This window comes from Carassius auratus, chromosome 2, assembly GCF_003368295.1.
Source record: "Carassius auratus strain Wakin chromosome 2, ASM336829v1, whole genome shotgun sequence".
Lineage (NCBI taxonomy): Eukaryota > Metazoa > Chordata > Actinopteri > Cypriniformes > Cyprinidae > Carassius > Carassius auratus.
This window is the reverse complement of record NC_039244.1, coordinates 13,678,223-13,696,403: the sequence shown is the minus strand read 5'-3', so window position 1 is coordinate 13,696,403 and position 18,181 is coordinate 13,678,223. Positions and strand designations below refer to the sequence as shown.

The 18,181-nt window shown below is 37.8% G+C and overlaps 1 protein-coding gene across 1 annotated transcript; it reads left to right on the top strand.

Moving 5' to 3' along the window:
- Nucleotides 1-11,256: 11,256 nt before the first annotated feature.
- Nucleotides 11,257-16,915, top strand: LOC113116506 (angiopoietin-related protein 4-like). Its single transcript, XM_026284708.1, has 7 exons — nt 11,257-11,867; nt 12,533-12,643; nt 12,751-12,841; nt 14,816-14,929; nt 15,105-15,200; nt 15,498-15,776; nt 15,867-16,915. Exons 1-7 carry the CDS (start codon nt 11,361-11,363, stop codon nt 16,049-16,051), a joined length of 1,383 nt encoding a protein of 460 aa, XP_026140493.1. The 5' UTR covers nt 11,257-11,360; the 3' UTR covers nt 16,052-16,915.
- The last annotated feature ends 1,266 nt before the right edge of the window (nt 16,916-18,181 follow it).

Here is an 18,181-nt window from a genome sequence, read left to right as displayed (position 1 = left end):
TAACTGTAGGTTTGTAAGGTCCACGTTTCTGTTGATTGTGTGTCCACGAGAGGGCGCTATTGTATGCAAAGATGGCCTGTCTCAGATTTGTCGGCCTTTGGTGTGTGAAACGAGCAAAACTGATCCTGCGTCAAGCACTGAACACCGTTGCAGATGTTCCGGTCAGAGGCTCATGGTTTATTTTGATTACAGTTTTGTCCACCCCCTTGGTGTCTTGTTTGTGTGACTCTCTGGAGCATCTGTGCTGGCGGTCTTCACCTTTTATCTTGAATGCTGCAATCTATTTTAAATAAATCCCAACAGATCATGTCCTATAGTGAATTTGTGCAATAGGTTAGTTTTAATTTCAAGTGTATCTACTTGGGTCAAAGTTTTTGTTAATATTAAAGTGAATTAGCAAATAGAAATTGTGCTTCCTATTTATAATTTTTTTCTTTCTTTGAAAAGCAAGTATTGGGTTTATCCATGACATGTACAAACTAATAGTGAATCAAATACAAGGCTTTGCTAATATTTGAACAAAGGCGGTAGCTTTTTAGGATAGACCAAAATACTAATCCATTTCATATTAATTTGGAAATTTAAAAATACACTGTAAGGATCATTTTGATCCCCCGCAGTGTTTGCTGACATTTATTTTTAAATACTGATTTTATATTTCACATAAATAAGGCCTGTTCAATTGTTACTCTTAAAAATAAAAAAAAATATAAAAGAATGTTCATCCCATCATCGGATACAAATTAAGATTGTGAAGCTATCTTTTAGAAACGTTGAAATATCTCCAAGTAAAAATATGTGCTTTTATCCTATTGGCAGAAGAAGACCAAATGTTTTGCAGTATGTTATTTTGGAGTATTAAATTGGGTCACATGATATATTTATTGCCAATGTTTAAAGTTTTAATTCCTTTTTCTTTTTGCTAATGTGAGAGTCAACCCTGACCTGTTACATCATAGATGCATGACCTTTGTTCAGTGTAAGTAGGGCAGCTGTTCCTCCACATCTGTTAAATAACAGTGTGCCATTGGAGCTTTGAGTTTGACTTGGGTCAGTGATCAGAGATGTTTGACCCTTCTCTGTTTCCCTTGTGCTGACAAGGTGCACATTTTAACGGTGCAGTACTACAGGAAACCACAGTGATTTACTGCTGCCGGCTCTGTGACTGACCCTTGTTTATGATGTTCCTTTTGAGTAGCGAAGGCCCCAAGGACAGTTTTAATCATTTTCACAGAGCACAGAGGTTACTGCAAGACAAGCTGACTTTGACCTCAGCAAAAGTGTACAAAAATTAGTGCACAAAAAAACACTTTTTAGAAAAAAAATATATTATTCATGTAGCTGACGCTTTTATCCAAAGTGACTTACAATTGCTATATATGTCAGAAGTCACACACCTCTGGAGCAACTTGGGGTTTAGTGTCTTGCTCAGGGACACATTGGTGTCTCACAGTGGATTTGAACCCAGGTCTCTCACACCAAAGGTATGTGTCTCATCCACTGCGCCATCAACACCTTTAAAGTAAAAAAAAGCAATCCAAACAAAACAAAAACGTTAAACAGCACAACTATTTTTAACATTTATAATAAGAAGAAATTATTTCTGAAGGATCGTGGGACACTGAAAACTGGAATAATGGCTGCTGAAAGTTCAGCTTTGCCAACACAGGGATAAATTACATTTAAAAATATATTAAAATAGAAAACAGTTATTCTAAATATGGTCATAATTTTTGAAATTATTTCTGTTATTTTGCTTTGCAATAATATTTCAAAATATTACAGCCTCGTTGAGCATAAGAGACTTTATTCAAAAACATTTAAACTAACCCCAAACTTTTGAACAGTGTATGTTAACATCTGACTTCATCAAAATATTTGGAAATAGTTGAGCTTATTATTTTCACTATAACGAGGAACCAGATCTTTAGTTGCAGTTCTTGTTTTGTCTCAAGATGACAGCAGTATGTTTTTCACCAAGCTACGCCAATAGAAGTGAAACGAGACGAGGTTCAAGAGCACTTCTGATGTTATGGAGAGCATGCTAAGGTTGGGAACTATGAATCACAAACAAGCCTGATTAGACAATACATGGTCTTACACAAACAAAGAAAAAAAAATGTAATCGGCAATGCTGGTCTTATCCGTGGAAAAGTCTGTTATCCAGACTTTACTGATATCAGACTTGAGTTTATAACTTTAGGTACAACTCTACCTTGTAAATTAAAAATTTGGTTGTGTGTTAATGTAATAAAGCAATAAGCCCCTAGAAGCTTCACAGGGCTTATTGCTTTTTATAAAACATCAAATAAACCCAAGCAAATAAAATGTAATGATATTAATAAAAATATTCTTCTTCCACCAAACAGTGTAGTTCCTCAGAAACAGCTGTGGTTGCAACAAAGTGGCTGCCAAGCAACACGGCAAACAAACAAAGGCACAGCTTTAAGACTTTGGTGTTTATTTTTATAAATCAACTTTGCTTATTTTTATAGATCAACATTTATTCTTTACTGATTCGTATTCTCATGTCCGCATCTGTTCCGAGTGTCAATTAGGAGGTATACAGTTGTTTAAGAATGGAACAAATATTAGTGTTTATTGTTTTAAATCAATATTTGCCTATTTATTATAAAACAACATTTATATGTATGCAAGTGATGTAGAATGGATCAAATATGTTTAAAGAATGCTCAAAGATTTGAGTTGAGTGTTGCTCTCCTGAATTTGCTGAAAGAGGGGTTTCCAGTTCCGTACAGGTGAGTTTTATTTGCGCAGTGCAAGAGTCAAGGATGTTGCTCCAGCATCTTCTCTCGTTATAGTTTGGGTGCCAGTAAGATTGAAGGGACCATTCACATTTATGATTTTTCTCACCTCTAGGTCGGCATGAGAGAGTTTTTGTTCAGTCGTGCTTCACATGCAGTGGTTGATGTAGCTCGTCTGAGTACCAGGCGCTTTACAAAATCTGTGGCAACATAAAGCCAAGGAAGTCCCCCCCCCCCCCCCATAGGGGAGACCAGGGGCAATTTTTTACATTTATACGTAATTCACAGACTACTTACATCCAAATAGTAACCTTCATACCTTAGTATTTTGTTATTTTTTCCACAGGCAAAAAGAGAATTTCCATCTGATAAATGATTTGGGCTTCAGTTGGTGGTTTCCCTCTTTAGCTCTGCATCCCATATGCAGCTGCACATTAGACCAGACTTTATTGACAAGAACCTCATGTGTATTTGGATTTAGTACAGGAGAGTGCTTGATTTTCTGAAAGTCTGCCTCCGTTAGCGCAGGATGGTGGGTAGTTTTGTCACATCCTTATCCTCAAAGCTTTTTCACTCCTCCAACGAAAACATTGTTGCTAATGACAAACTCGGGATCTTTTAAAAGACACCAGGACCGGATGATTGGTGGATCATTGATGTACCAGCTAATTGTTGCCAAGCAAATCACAGACGCACCAACATACCCACTCAGTGGTGCAGTGATAATTATGTAATGCACGGCTCAACCAATCAGAATCAAGGAACACAAATAACTGTTTTATAATAATAATTAAGTGTTGCTGTTAATCAGTTATTTATCAGTGTCTGCACATGTATAATGGAATGCCATGTATCTCTGTATGTACATCACATGCTCTTTGTTTATTTGACACATAAGCTTTCTTGCACTTGTCTTTGTTTTGTTTTCAAGAACCGGTTACCAGACACCCAAAGGAACTTGACTGGAAACAAACACCACAGTATTTCAACAACTGGCTGTCACATTAGACAACGCACACAGAATGAACTCATGCATGAATCAGTTGTTGCCCTTGACCTCATTTTTTTTCTTATCAGTTTGGAGAGTCTTGAAAATGGCATCAATGAGAAGGGACCTATGTCATGAATAATGACTAAAGATTCAGTTGCAAGTGCACAAAGGTTTATTAAGTGAAGAACAAAGGGCAACAGCAGAATAAACAGGAAAGTTGTGGTGCAGAAGATATCCTTGGCAACACAGGGACTGCAATGGGCAACTGAACGATGTCAAGACAAACCCGAACAAAAAACAAAGCACCAGGCCTCGTCTGGGCCTCTCAGTTTGACTGTTACTCTAGGGATGGAACCCAGAAGAAAGACTCACATTTGCTCCAATCGCAAGAATAACTTCCAGAATTTGGAAACAAACTGGGATCCTCTGTCAGAGAATACATCCATTGGGAGGCCATAAATGCGAAAGACACGGTCAATGACAGTAACCGCTGTCTTCCCAGCAAAGGAGGTTTAGGCAGGGGAATAAAATGGGCCGCCTTTGAGAACCAGTCCATCGGTTAAAACCACTCTGTTGCCTTGGGAGGGTGAGAGAAATTTCCTCAGTGTGATTACCTCCTCCCTGGTCAGTCAGGTTCTGTCCACCTGCATGAGTTCCCAATCAGGAGCAGGGCTGACAGTAAAATTGGAAGAGTCCACTTCAGGGAATGAAAGCTGACGTGTGCGCTGATCACGACGTTGCAGACAATTATTCACACGAATCGCCAGCTTGATCAAACAATCCATATAAGTGGGTAAATCCAAGGCGAAAATTCCCTTTGGATACAGTCAGCCAACCCATGCAGGCATTTATCCCACTGTGCTTCCTCGTTCCATTTGCTTTCTGTCACCAGACTGAGTCAAATCAATAGAGTAGTCAGTAACCGAGCGGTTGCCTTGTTGTAAATCCGTCAACTGTCCCCCACAGCACGTCCAGATAACAGAGTAATCATCAACACCACCTTGGACTGCTCCATAGTAAACGACGTGGGTGGAAGTGTGAAAAACAAAGGGCATTTTATCACGAAAGATCTACATAACTCTGGTTCACAGGAATAAGGAGCTGGTGGTGGTAGATGAGGCTCGCCATGATGAAAATGAATGAGTACTTCTTAAGGTGAATATGTAATTGTGCAAGCGTAATTGATTAGTTTATAATTTTTTATATCATTCATATCAGAGACTTCAGAGTTGTGACAGCAAAGTTTCAGGAATGTTTAAAAGGCCTATTGTGTGCAAAACGATCACGCAACCTACATGTCTTGTTATACACTGCACACAAACAGTACTACATCATAATATGTATATAACGCAGTCTCTTTTGATAACTGATGATAATAGCACTCTGCTCACGTCCAAGCTTTTCATGGCTACAGTAGCGGCTTTTGACCAAGTTATCAGTCAGCTGGCTAAATTGGTCGGGCTTCTCTAGGCTTGTGTGGGCTTGTTTCGAACGTGCTGTAAAATGCGGACATTTCCGTGGACAACTCCAGTTGGGGACAGGACACCAAAATCCGGGACTGTCCCCGGAAAACATACTGTACTGTATCACTCCACATGTCTATATTTGTGAGTTTCAGACAGTCAGTCTATGCATTAGCAGTGGAGATTAATCAGTGACCCTTTGCAGGTTACACATTGTTTGTTACACCAATAGGAGGCTAAAGTCACTGAATCATTCATTCAACAGATTCGTTTCAAAACACTGATTCATTTTGGAATGAAACAGTACTACAGCTGTAGTTGTGTCCCAGGTCAGTGCCTGAATCCTTAGCTCCTGTGAAGGATGAACAGAGTGTTGTTTAAATGGGACCGTACATAGGATTGCTGTTGTGGATGCAGTCCCTGAATTGGGACACAGCTTCTGACTGTCTTTGTAAGTCATAGAATCATTAACTGAGTCACTGATTTATTCATTAACAAAACTTCACTACTTTGTATATAAAGAGATGTGATGGTTTACTCTGCTTCAAATTTGTTAGAACTATTTTGATTGGCGATGCAAAAATAGCCAAAATACATGCTTTAAAAATATAGATATAGAAACATAGTACAGTATCTTTAATAAAGAACCTTTAAACTAGCAGAAGAGATTCATTAAATGTCACATTTGATTAAAGCTTCTTTAGTTCTGTGAAAAAGTTGCCAATGCGTGAGGTACACCTTCTGTGCATCCCATCCAGTTCCCACAGAGTTAAACATCTTTCCACTTCTGGAATATGTGTAGACATGTGATATATCGTCTTTGCAGATCATGGAAAAATGCACTGTCTGCAATTTTCTGTTTGTTTTACCTCGTCTAAGACTCCTTAGAGGACGAAAGGTTAACGATTCCCTAATGTTGCTTATTTTTAAAAGTCACAGGGGGTCGCCTATAGCAGATGTTCTGAAAGTTAAATAGGTCGCAACTAGAAAGTGTTTTATAACATGTTGAACTCCAATCAAACTTCACTGACAGCAATGTTACATGACGGGCTAGAGCCTGATTCTAGTACTGACAGGGCATCCAGGAGTGAATATGCAAGAAAAATATATAGTTTACAGACATACAAAGCATATATTCATTTATCTGGCAAACTGTCCATAACAAAAGCTTGACTCATTGCTAACTAAAAAGCTAATGATTTATGTGACAATTAACACAACATACATGTATCCCCTTACTATAAGCATTAAGTGTTGCAGTCATATCTCTAGAAATGATTGATTGAAACTGGTTCTGTGAGCACCCAACTCCTCGAAAGATCCTGTATGTGTCACAGGAAATTAAAAAAGGCCTATACGTAGTTTTTTTTTTAAAAGAGAGAGGGAGAGAGAGAAAGAGAAGTAAAACTTGTTGAATAAAAGCATTCTACATATTTATATTGAATGCCTGGGGCAAGTGAATGAACATCAGCTACAGTAAAGCCCGACTGTACCTCCAGCATCAGATTTAATAGAGAAAAACAAATTTGATTAAACGCATCTTAAAGTTTTAGATAATGATACACTTTCGGTTTTGACACGTAGCTTAATTAACATAATTAGAAGTGTTATATTGTCAAAAAAATCCATAATATGACCCTGTGCATAAATTGTATGGATCAGTATCAGGGCACATAGCTGAATGTTTTTAAGACATTTATGCATCTGCGAAGTAGACTTTGTACATCCTGTCCAGAGAATGACAAAACAAGACTGCATTTTAAGTCAGTTTGTCTCTGATCTTTGCAGGATCTGAATGAATGCTCAACCAAATTAACACCATAACCAAAAGGGCACAGGTAATATCAGATGCCGGCAAGAGTTCAGAATGTGAATAAGCTATGGTTGCTGCATCTTTTCATACGTCATATGTCTGTAGATATTGATTGAGACACAGCATTACACAGTCACTCCATTTACTGTATTTAGTGCTGCTCTGATTAAGCTGTTTGACATAGGACATTTAAAGACTGTAAATTCCACAAGACAAAATCATCTGAAATATCCAAATGACTCTCTTTAAAACTACTATATAACACTGTCCAAAGGTCACACTAAAAATCTGGGTTTAAAATTGTTTAACTGGTAAATAAAAAGAACGGTTTTAGGATTTCTATAATAATAATAATGAATACTTCGATAAAAAACTAAATATTTAAATGAATAAGAAATATTTAAGATTAAGAGTATGATCACTGGGTGTTACACAAACTTGTGGTGTTAATGCAGCTCAACTTTAGCTGTCATTCAAATAAAAAATTCTATTTTACATTCTACAGGAGAAAATAAAATTCCACTTCTGGAATTTTTTGGAATTTCTGACTTACAGACCCCACTATATGCAAGACTATATATATATATATCCATACATACTGTGTATCTGAGTCTGAGTTTGTTATATAAGCAAAAGGTGGAAAAACAACACAATAGCTCCATAAAGAGTTTGTTTGTTTGAGCGTCAGATAAATGATTCACAGCAGGCCTTTTTAACCCTATAGGTGTTCTAACGAGACAGGAAGTGTGCTACTTCCAGTGGTGGTTCTCAATTGTTGGAATGATGTGCTGATGAAGGCCACCTGAAGTTAACCTCTATATTTGACCACAAGGAGGCGGAAGAATGTTCTCTGGACGGTCCCGAAGCACTCCTTTCAAGCACGTACACTGCTGAATACATGCCCAGATGTGGTTTACTGTCCACCCAGAACAAACTGTTCTGGAATAGTTCAGTTCTGCTCTGAGCAAAGAAGATTCATCGTTATATTCCAGTTCATCTTTTCATTGTTTCTTTATCTTTCACTTCATTATTATCAAGCATGTAGTTACCTATGTGTTATAAATACATAAATAGGGCCACTTTAACAGGTGACGTTACAAGTCAGACATGGTTTCACAGTCTTCAACATCACACTTACCTAAACACCAAAATCTCTATATTGAGAAGAGGATAACCACACTATGATGGTAAAAATCTTATGACTGAAGTCATGCTCAGCATATTTAAAGTCACATGTAACCATACCTCAGTTTGGCTTCAGTATACGCCAGCGTCCTCTTAAACTTCCTGTTTTAGCATTGATAATATTTAGAAATCTTTTTTAAAGCATTAAATCAGCATATTAGAATGATTTCTGGAGAGTCACGTGGCACTGAAGACTGAAATTCTGTTTTGTATCACAGGAATAAATTATATTTAAAAATATATTCAAATAATGTATATTTTGCAATATTTTACTGTATTTTTGTTAAAATAAATGCAGCCATGGTACGCATATGCGACATACTCATTTGCCAGTGCTCTTTGTGTGTTCACAGATGTGAATAACATAGCGAAGAATTTCCCGTAATACAGGCCTCTGAATAAAAATGCTTTTTAACAAAAACAGGTTTTGTTAAACCTGAGTCAGATACTGTTTATGGAAAAGCTACTGCTATTATGATGCAATCTCCCAGAGATATCTTGTACCTGAATCTGGAATGTGAAAATACTGTTTTTACATAAACAAAAAGTTTCTGATATATACAGATGAATGAAAGTGAAGTCAAATGACTTTTCACAGGAAAGATCCAAAAAGAGAAGTCATATGTTCATTATGTGACGGCTAACAAGACCATGATTTATGTCTTGTCTACAAAACCAAGACCTGAGTAATGCTTTCGTTAACCACTAGTTACTAAAACATAATTGTATAACATATCCTCCTCAAGAGTAGCTTATGCACCTATAGTGCCTCTTTCACAAAAATCGTCTGTGATGCAGATGTTGCGCATTTAGAATGTGGGTAAAAGGTCGTCCCGCTGGGAGTGACACTGTATCAGAGTAAAGGAAAAAAAATGCAGCTGTTCCTTTAGTTCCAGCAGCGTGATTCAGGCGGGTGACTAACTGCTGTCATCAGTGTTTCTGGGAAACTCGTAGACAGGGCAGAAACTGAATATCTCTATCATTCAAATGCTAATGATTCTCTTCAGGGCTACTCAGCATCTGAAAAGACTTGACTATAGAAGAGATGCTAACGCACTGTGCCTCGCAGATGATGCGTACATTAAAATCCCAAGTACTAAATACATGCAGGCAAAAATATCAGTGGCAAAACCATGACGTGTTATGTGATTCAATAAGAGTAATCCACCAAAGGTGTGCATGCTATTATGGGACCAGTTGAAACTGAATAAGTGTTTGTTTTATTGTTTGCTGCATGTCACTGACATTTAGAAGCAAACACACCCTGAGAATTGGTTTACAACGACTGGAACCAGAGGAAAATGTTTTGTCAATCCAGCATTAATCATGAAACACCCTTTGGGCTTGAAATTCAAGAGTTTTTCTAGCCGCATCACATTTTAGATTACACAGGCATTTAAAGGCGTTTAATACTTTATATGATGTTTCCTGCACGGTAAAGAAAGTAAAGCCCAAGTCACACATTACTGTACAAATGATTGGGGTCAGTTAAAGTCTTTAATGCTTTTGAAACAAGACTCTTATGCTCACTAATGCTGCATTTATTAAAAAAAAAAAAAAAAAAAAGAAAATCTGGGAAAATATTAATATTATGGAATATTATAACACTTTAAATTAACTATTTTCTATTTTAATATATTTAAAAATGTAATGTATTCTGTAATAGCAAAGTTCGGCAGCCATTACTCCATTATTTCCTTTAGAAATCATTCTAACATGCTGATTTCTGAAAGATTTTTTTTTATTATTACTAACGTTGTAAACAGTTGTGCTGCTTAATATTTTTCAGGATTATTTGATCAATAGAAGGTAAAGAGAACAGCATTTATTTCAAATATATATATATATGTGTATATATATATATATATATATATATATATATATATATATATATATATATATATATATATATATATATATATAGATAGATATAGTAAAACGCATAAACTTAAAGACTTTACCGTCATGTTTGATCAATTTAATGCATCCTTGCTGAAGTAATAATTACATTCAAAAACATCTTACTGACGCCAAATATTTGAAGGCATACACAGTCATTTATACAAGTCATTCATATAAGACAAACGTCACAAACAATCAAGTGACTTCTTCTCCACTTCAAATCCTGTTTTGGCCATGTCTGCAAAGTACAAACAAAGTAAAAGTAAAAACAAGCAAATCTCTCTCTGAAAACCTGAAAAGCTCATGAATGCCGAAATGTAGACTCTGTAACATTTGTACTTTGATATCACTCGCTGGAATAAACACCTAGCCCTATGTATCATTCATGAGACAAAGCAACTAATAACACAGGAGAGTTGGTTTTCTATGGGAGAGGCCAATTCTCAGGCATGACCTGAAGAGGTAACCGAGTGTAGTCTTCAGAAACCTACAGTGAATGCTGCTTTCTGTGAGCATGAACTTTCCCCTAATTCTCACACTGTTCTGTGCACACAGTGCTCAGTTACGGCACGTTCACCTCGTCTCTCTACACAAAGCCTCTGCTGCAATAATGACTTCATGACGGGAAAACCCGGTGTCCATTCACACTAATTCAACTTCTATATGTGTTTTTCTATATATAATGTATATTTTATTAATGCCCACTATATGCAAAAAATATACAAGGCAGGATGCACCAAACTGGAATCACTGACATTCGATCTGTAAGATTCTGTATTTCCTTCACACCTCAAAAGTCTCAGCAGGAATGTTTGTGTGAATTAGTGTAGTAAAATGTTAATATAAATATAATCAAATCAATTAAAACACTGACTAAAACTGACTAAACTCAATATGCATTATTGTTGTAGACCTACACTCAATTTCCATTAAATAATAATAATAATAATAAAAAATAAAATCAAAGGGCATTCTGGTTGCAACCAGTTCCATACTTACATTACGGTCCACAATTGAAGCAAATATATGGTTAAGGGGGAGGAGGTTGAAACCTGAGCAGACACCCACACTCCCTCCAGATGGTCAACCAATCAGAACACACTAGACAGCTCAGAAAGGATATAAAAAAGGAACTAGCTCTTCAACAGCATGAGCCGGTGCTCTTAAGAATACTGGGACGGCTTACTAGTCTTTACCACGAGTTAGAATAACCAGAAAACCACAGACACAAAACAGGCAAGATGAAAGTATCATTGGCAAATCTGCTATGCATCACAGTCCTGGCAAGCTCCGGGACAAGCTTCCCGCTGGAAAAGAGAGGAGCTGCTACTGGAAAAGAGAAGAGAATTCAGTATGCAGCATGGGATGATGTTAATGTGCTTGCACACGGGTTGCTGCAGCTAGGTCAGGGTCTCAAAGAGCATGTGGACAAGACCAAAGGCCAGGTGAAAGACATCACCATCAAGATGAAGGTCCTCAACGTCACTGTAGTTGAGCTTGCCAAGCTGACCCATCGGCTTCAAGAAGACAGTGAGGCACTGAAAGCAAAAGCCCAGAGTCTGGAAGAACGCGAGACCCTGGTCCTAAACGTGTCCATGGATCTGCGGCAGAAGACAGAGGAGCTGCTCAGAGACAGGAAGAAGGACCATGAGAGGATGAATAAGCTAGAAGAAAAAGTAGATGGTTTGATGCAAGGAGAGGGTTTGGAAACAGCCATCGGCAACTACAGCGATGCCCGAACCATTCAGGTAGGTGAAAAACACTCATTTTAAAATCTAAATGAAAGTGAAAGCATTTTGTCTTGATTTCAGCCATCCATATATACCCTATAATGATGGTTTTGTTGTGTATTTGTATATAGTTTGTAAAAACCATATTCTAAATATTTTAACGAACTAAGCAAGAATGATGTGGGAAGGGAGGGCTATATGTTTTAAAACTTAGCATTTCCAGTAGACCATTGAGCGGCACACGAGCACATAATAATGACCCATGTGGGCGTGAACTCAGAGCCGTGTAGTACGTGCAGGACTGCAGCTGTTTGTGTCCAGACTGAGCAAAATGATATACTACTCACCCCCTGGAAAGTTTGTAGTCTGCTGACCTTTCACTCGATACGTTTCAGCGAAAAACAACAACAAAAACATGCTTAAAAGAACCTGTTATTTCAGCACATAATACATATTTCATAAGTATGCAGAATTCTTTTAGTTGTCTGCACGAACTTCGCGAGTTCATGCTCCTGTTACATAACAGAAAAGTTGGGTCGACTGAAAAGACTATGCAGGACCGGTTATACTGGAAAATGTACACTTATTTGTCAACAAGCTATGCTTATCGTTGCGCTCTGCTGAGGTTTAGGCCATGTTTAAAGTTTGAATAAAAACTGACCGCAAACTATTTCTGATTTCAGTGGATGCTGGAGGCGCAAAATAAACGCATTGATGACTTAGTCGAGCGCATCAAGCAACAGCAAGAAAAACTGGACAAACAAAATGTTCGCATCCGGACTCTCCAAAACCAGGTAATGTACAACAATATTAAAATATAATATAACTACTTAGTAGAATGGTGTTAATGTTAAGTGTATGACTGCAAACTTATCCATAATGTTCATGTCATGTGCATTAGATTCAGCTGAAAGGCGAGCGGTCTTCTCTCAAACGGAAAGAGGTTGAGGTTCGTCTGAACGCGAGCTCTGAACAGCGAGATTCACCTATTGGTAAGTCACTTTATATTCCTTCACAATTAAAAGCTAAGATGTATTCAGTATGTACAAATCTACACTGGAGAAAATAACCAGAATTCTCCCATTCACATAATGTGCGAATGGACCATCTGTATACAGAGAGGAAAAAACAATCTTTGGAGTACGATTTGTTCTTATCATCAGCATGCTGAGACTCGTGCTACTTGCTTTTCTCCTTATGTGATGTTATGAGCAGCATAATGCTGATAGAACATGTCCAGTTAGGGGGAACAATTTAAAAACATTTGGGAAATTTCTTATGGAGATAAGACTCAATATTTCAATCATTTAACTATGAGATATATATATATATATATATATATATATATATATATATATATATATATATATATATATATATATAGGGAGAGAGATAGAAAGATATATATATATATATATAATATTAGTATTTTAATACTGTTGTGGGATTTCATTAACGAGAAGACATTCAATAGGGTTGAAAATGGTACATTTACAAGAAACTCAATGGCTGTCTCTAAGTAGGTGAAAGGTGAACCTAGCAGAAGCACACAGGCCAGAACAGTCATCCAATAGAACACAATCAAGCCTCTCATGGCAAGTTCTGACATCAGTGGGATCCAAAGAATGCTTTAAAAGAAACCGTTTTCCTGGAAGCCTCCCAATTGTGTGAGAGTTCATCAGTCTCGGACTGTTAACTCAGGGTCACAAGCATACAGAGATTTGTTTCAAATCTGGCCAAGAGCAAAGGGAAAGCTTTATTTGTTTATTTATTTATTTATTCAGATATAGTATATCCTTTACCTTAGATTAGATTTCCTGGCTCTAATCCACTGAAACCGTACAGAGTGCATATTTTTGAACCATGAACTTTGTACAAACGTTCCCTGTCACGTAGAGATCACTCCAAAAAAACAACAACAACAACAAAAAATGGTAATTTCTCTAAGAAAAAGTATAACCTTTACCCTAGATCTGTCAGAGCCAGACTATCCCCCTCAGACCCCCCCGCCTCTATTCATCCACACAGATCCCCTTTTATTGTAGTCAATGAGAAGTGTGCCACACTAAACAAGACCACTTCACTTAATACCATATGCTTTGAGTCTTTTAAATCTGCTGAAATATTGGTTAAATATATATATATATATATATATATATATATATATATATATATATATATATATATATATATATATGATCAAATCATTAAAATATTTGTTTTTTATTTAATTGTCAGTTAATGTAGGGCATCCAACTTTTAACAGGACAGACAGTGCCAAATTATTATAATTTTTTTTTTACTCCCATCTCACATAGTCCCTTGAGGGCCTGTGCAGTTGCTTCTCAAATAGCAGCAACAGCAGCCTCGGCATTCTCTGATCACTCGCTGTCCATGCATTGTGATGTCACCAGAGGGGTGCTGTGCATGTGAAGGAGGCGTGGGGGGCTGGACTAAAGGGGGGCAGGGAGGAAGGATTGCTTGTAGCTCTACTGAGAGTCTCTGCTTGGGAACTGGGGGAAAGGTCATGTTTACACCCTCAATTGTTTCAGGCAGGTCAGAATTCACATGTGAAACTGCCTTTGTTAGGCAGATGTTTGCAAAGTGAGCCAGATAGTGCACTTATGATGCTTGAGGAATGTATGTCAGTGTGTACAGCATTACACTGAACGTTCTTTTAGACCAATATGACGTTTGTTTAATAACAACACGTCAGATGATTTGGACTATTTCCCTGCATTTCAAAACAAAATCCATGCTATCTTTTGGATTCTTGGGTGACACGGATAAGATTCTGTCTTTGAGATAAGGTTTAGTTCACCATTAAGCAATGGAGATAAACACTTGTTCTGAATGTGTGAGCAATTTCCATTTAGTGCCAACTTTAACATCCCTGTTTGTGGATAGGCTTAGGGAGAGGTAATTTGCAGATGTGTGAACATTTGTGGTGTTTTTGTATCTTTCAGCTATGGCTTCTGACTGTCATGAGTTGTTCCTGAGGGGTGAGACCACTAGCGGGCTGTACACCATCCAGCCAACTGACTCTGAGCCTTTTGAAGTCTTCTGCCAAATGACACCCGGTAAGTGGCGCAAATCAATTTTCTGCCACTTTTATATGATTATTTATATCTGACATGCACTCTTAAAAGAGCATCTTAGGCTGTTTTGGTAAATCACAAAGCATATTGCCTCCCCATCCTCAAAACGTCACTCAGAACAGCTTGTAATCCTTTTGTTTTGTGCATGTATCCACAGAAGGAGGATGGACAGTCATCCAGAGACGCCAAGATGGATCTGTAGACTTTGATCAACTATGGCAGGCATACCAGACTGGCTTTGGGAGCCTAAATGGTAAGAATCCAATGTGAACTCACTCCGTTTTGCATATGATCAACAGGCTCTGAGCAAATAGCCACTTCTGTCAGTACACTTTGGTTTAAGGCGAAGTGATTTACACTTTAATAAGTGCTGTAGAGTGGCAGATTAAGGATAGAGGATCAGATCAACCCTGGCTGGAGAGGAAACATTGTCAAATCCTGTATCCCTAATGCCCTTAAGCGATTTAATTGCAGAGTGACTAAATCTCCTGACCTATTCCTAGACCAGAGTACACGTCTCTTAAATGTCCCTCTTTAATGTCACTTTCAGGTGAGTTCTGGCTCGGCCTAGAGAAGATCCATTCTGTGTCCAAGAGTGGCAACTACATCCTCAAGGTGCAGTTCTCTGATTGGCGGGATGAGGTTCAGACCATCAACTACCCTTTCCGTCTGAATGGCGAGGAGAGCAACTATTCTTTGCGCATATTGGGGAGCCCCAGTGGAAACCTGGAGAGCGCTCTGTCCACAGAAACATCTGCAGTGCCCTTCTCCACACGCGACAAGGACAACGACCAGAAGAATGACCTCAACTGTGCCAAACAGCTATCAGGTAACATCAGTGATGCCATGAGCCATGAAACAGGTTTTTCTGTGTGGGTGATGTTGTGGTTCTAATTGGTTTCTATTTTTGGCTTTCCAGGTGGTTGGTGGTTTAGTAATTGTGGTCGCTCAAACCTGAACGGGAGATATTTTGTTACTCCTGCACCAAAGCAAAGGCACCAGAGAAAACAAGGAGTGTTCTGGAAAACCTGGCGCGGCCGCTACTACCCACTGAAAACCACCACCATGATGATTGCACCCGCCGAGATTGAAAACAAGTCATAGAGGACCTCCGCTGAGATCTGAACCAATGATATGGGTGGAGAAACCACAATTCGAAACCTGCCAAAATAACATGTTTGTGCTGAAAAGTTCTATTGCTCTATAAGGAGTGTCTACTGTTGTCAGAACAGACAAAGTCTGAATCATGAATGTGTTGGACTCTCAAATCCCAGTCTGCCCAAAAATAGGCTCTTTTATTTAGAACTAAATGAGCCTGGAGCTCTGCAAGCAGCAGCATGTTTTATATGATGCAGGCCACTGTAAGGATCTGCTACGTGTTTAGACAAATCTGGCAGGGTGACGTCAAAAGACCTGATGGTTAAGCACCATTGCAAGCACTTTCCAAAGCTAAAAAGCTTAGGGAAGAAATTAACCTTGCCACTAAAATACGGACCAAATAAGCTATATAAGCTTGAGCCAGTACTTTTTCAGAATGCTTATTGTAAAGGCACTGTTTATCTTAAGGCATTATTCATCGACAAAGACATGCATTAGTAGATCGGCAGAACATTGAAAGTTTGTTGCCTGACAATTCATTTCAAGTATCTGAATGTTGAAGTTATTTTTTTGGTACGCACACGCTGTCTTTCAAAAGCTTAAATGATCTGAGACTACTTGTGTATTCTCCTGTTTTGAAATCAAATGAAAAGTTCCTGTGGAGATTCCTTTTCTCAGTCACATTGACTGCCTTTATATGTCCATAGCTGTCACTTCTCTGTAAATAACATGCGTTTTCTTCCTAGCATTACCGCTGTGTTCTTGTCAACTTTAAAAGTTATTTAAATGTTGTACAAAAAAATCATTATGTATTTCCTGTACCTTTCGCTTATAATTTATGTTTTTTTCCAAGAAGTAAAACATTTTGTAATTGTTTTTATAAAAAATGTTTGGCCTTGAAGAGACCAATAAAAACTGATTTTATTTAAAAAACCGTCTGTGTCACTTCTTGCACTAAACACAAACTTAGAATAAAGTGGGCTTGTTTGGATCAGTATGAAGTGCTAAGCAGGTATATACAGCTCCTATCAGAACGGAGGGTAAAGTGCATCTACATGCCCATGAGACGGCAAGTGATGCTGGAATGTCCTGGCAGTGCTCAAGCTTGCTCGGTGCCCTAGAGACAAGAAACATAACTAATATAATTGAGCAGATGGCTGCAAATATAACCAAAAGTCATGCATACAGTTGAAGTGCTGTTACTTTTATTATTAACAGTCAAAAACACTCATAAAACCAACTTTTATCAAAGGAAAAAGCTTTTATAGTCTTAGTTGAAGTAAAAATGCTTACGTCCTTGAATGTTGCCACAGGGAGCGGTGCCTTATGGTCTTAACCACACGTGAACCTTACTTAGCGGAAATCAGCTTATTCTGCCTCGACTTAGTAACTAAAGTTGCATTGGCTTCTGAGTGTCACACTCAATGTTTCACACCTGAGAGAAATTCTTTAACCTGCCAAATCGTCACTAATGTGCTTTCAGTTACTTACTTGCAGATGAGTTTAGTGTATTTAACAGTCAAATGCTTTTTACGGTTTAAAGACAAGAACAACTGTCTTATCACCTTTGAAAGAAAGTTATCTTTTCAGCTGTGATAAGATCGTGTGTAGACAAATAGAAGCAAGCTGAAATGTGTTCAGGGTCTACATGTAAAATCCTGCTTTAAAATAATTGCAGATACCTTTGACCGTCACAGGCTTAAAGGTAACAATTATGGACTTTACACTGACAAAGGCATATGAACTGCCATATGTCAAGTGGAAGTGATATTATGAAACAAGGTCTCTGCATGTAGTTCCTTTATTTACAGTAAATGGAATTTATTAAGAGCATTAAAGCCAATTGAAAACTAGGCCACTGCACAAACATAAAGACATGTTACATAATATAACAGCCATTACGTTTAGCCATTTTGGCTCTTATAGCTACATTCAACATTCATCCTGTCTATTAATCCTATTAATTACTGTTACTGTATTAAGAACCACTGGAACAGAACATTACTAAGAAAACTGACAAATATTATTCAGTTATAACACCTTTGATTGTCAGTAATCCCGATGATCCACTCGCACCCTTTGCTGTTTTGTGTTTGTATTTTATTTTAATATCTGTTTTGCATTTCACTAAAAGTC

Excerpts from the sequence above, each read along its gene's own strand:
- LOC113116506 (XM_026284708.1), top strand. The coding sequence starts at position 11,361 with ATGAAAGTATCATTGGCAAATCTGCTATGCATCACAGTCCTGGCAAGC. Across the intron at positions 14,930-15,104 it reads CTTCTGCCAAATGACACCCG|AAGGAGGATGGACAGTCATC; the intron begins GTAAGTGGCGCA and ends ATGTATCCACAG. Across the intron at positions 15,777-15,866 it reads CTGTGCCAAACAGCTATCAG|GTGGTTGGTGGTTTAGTAAT; the intron begins GTAACATCAGTG and ends TTGGCTTTCCAG.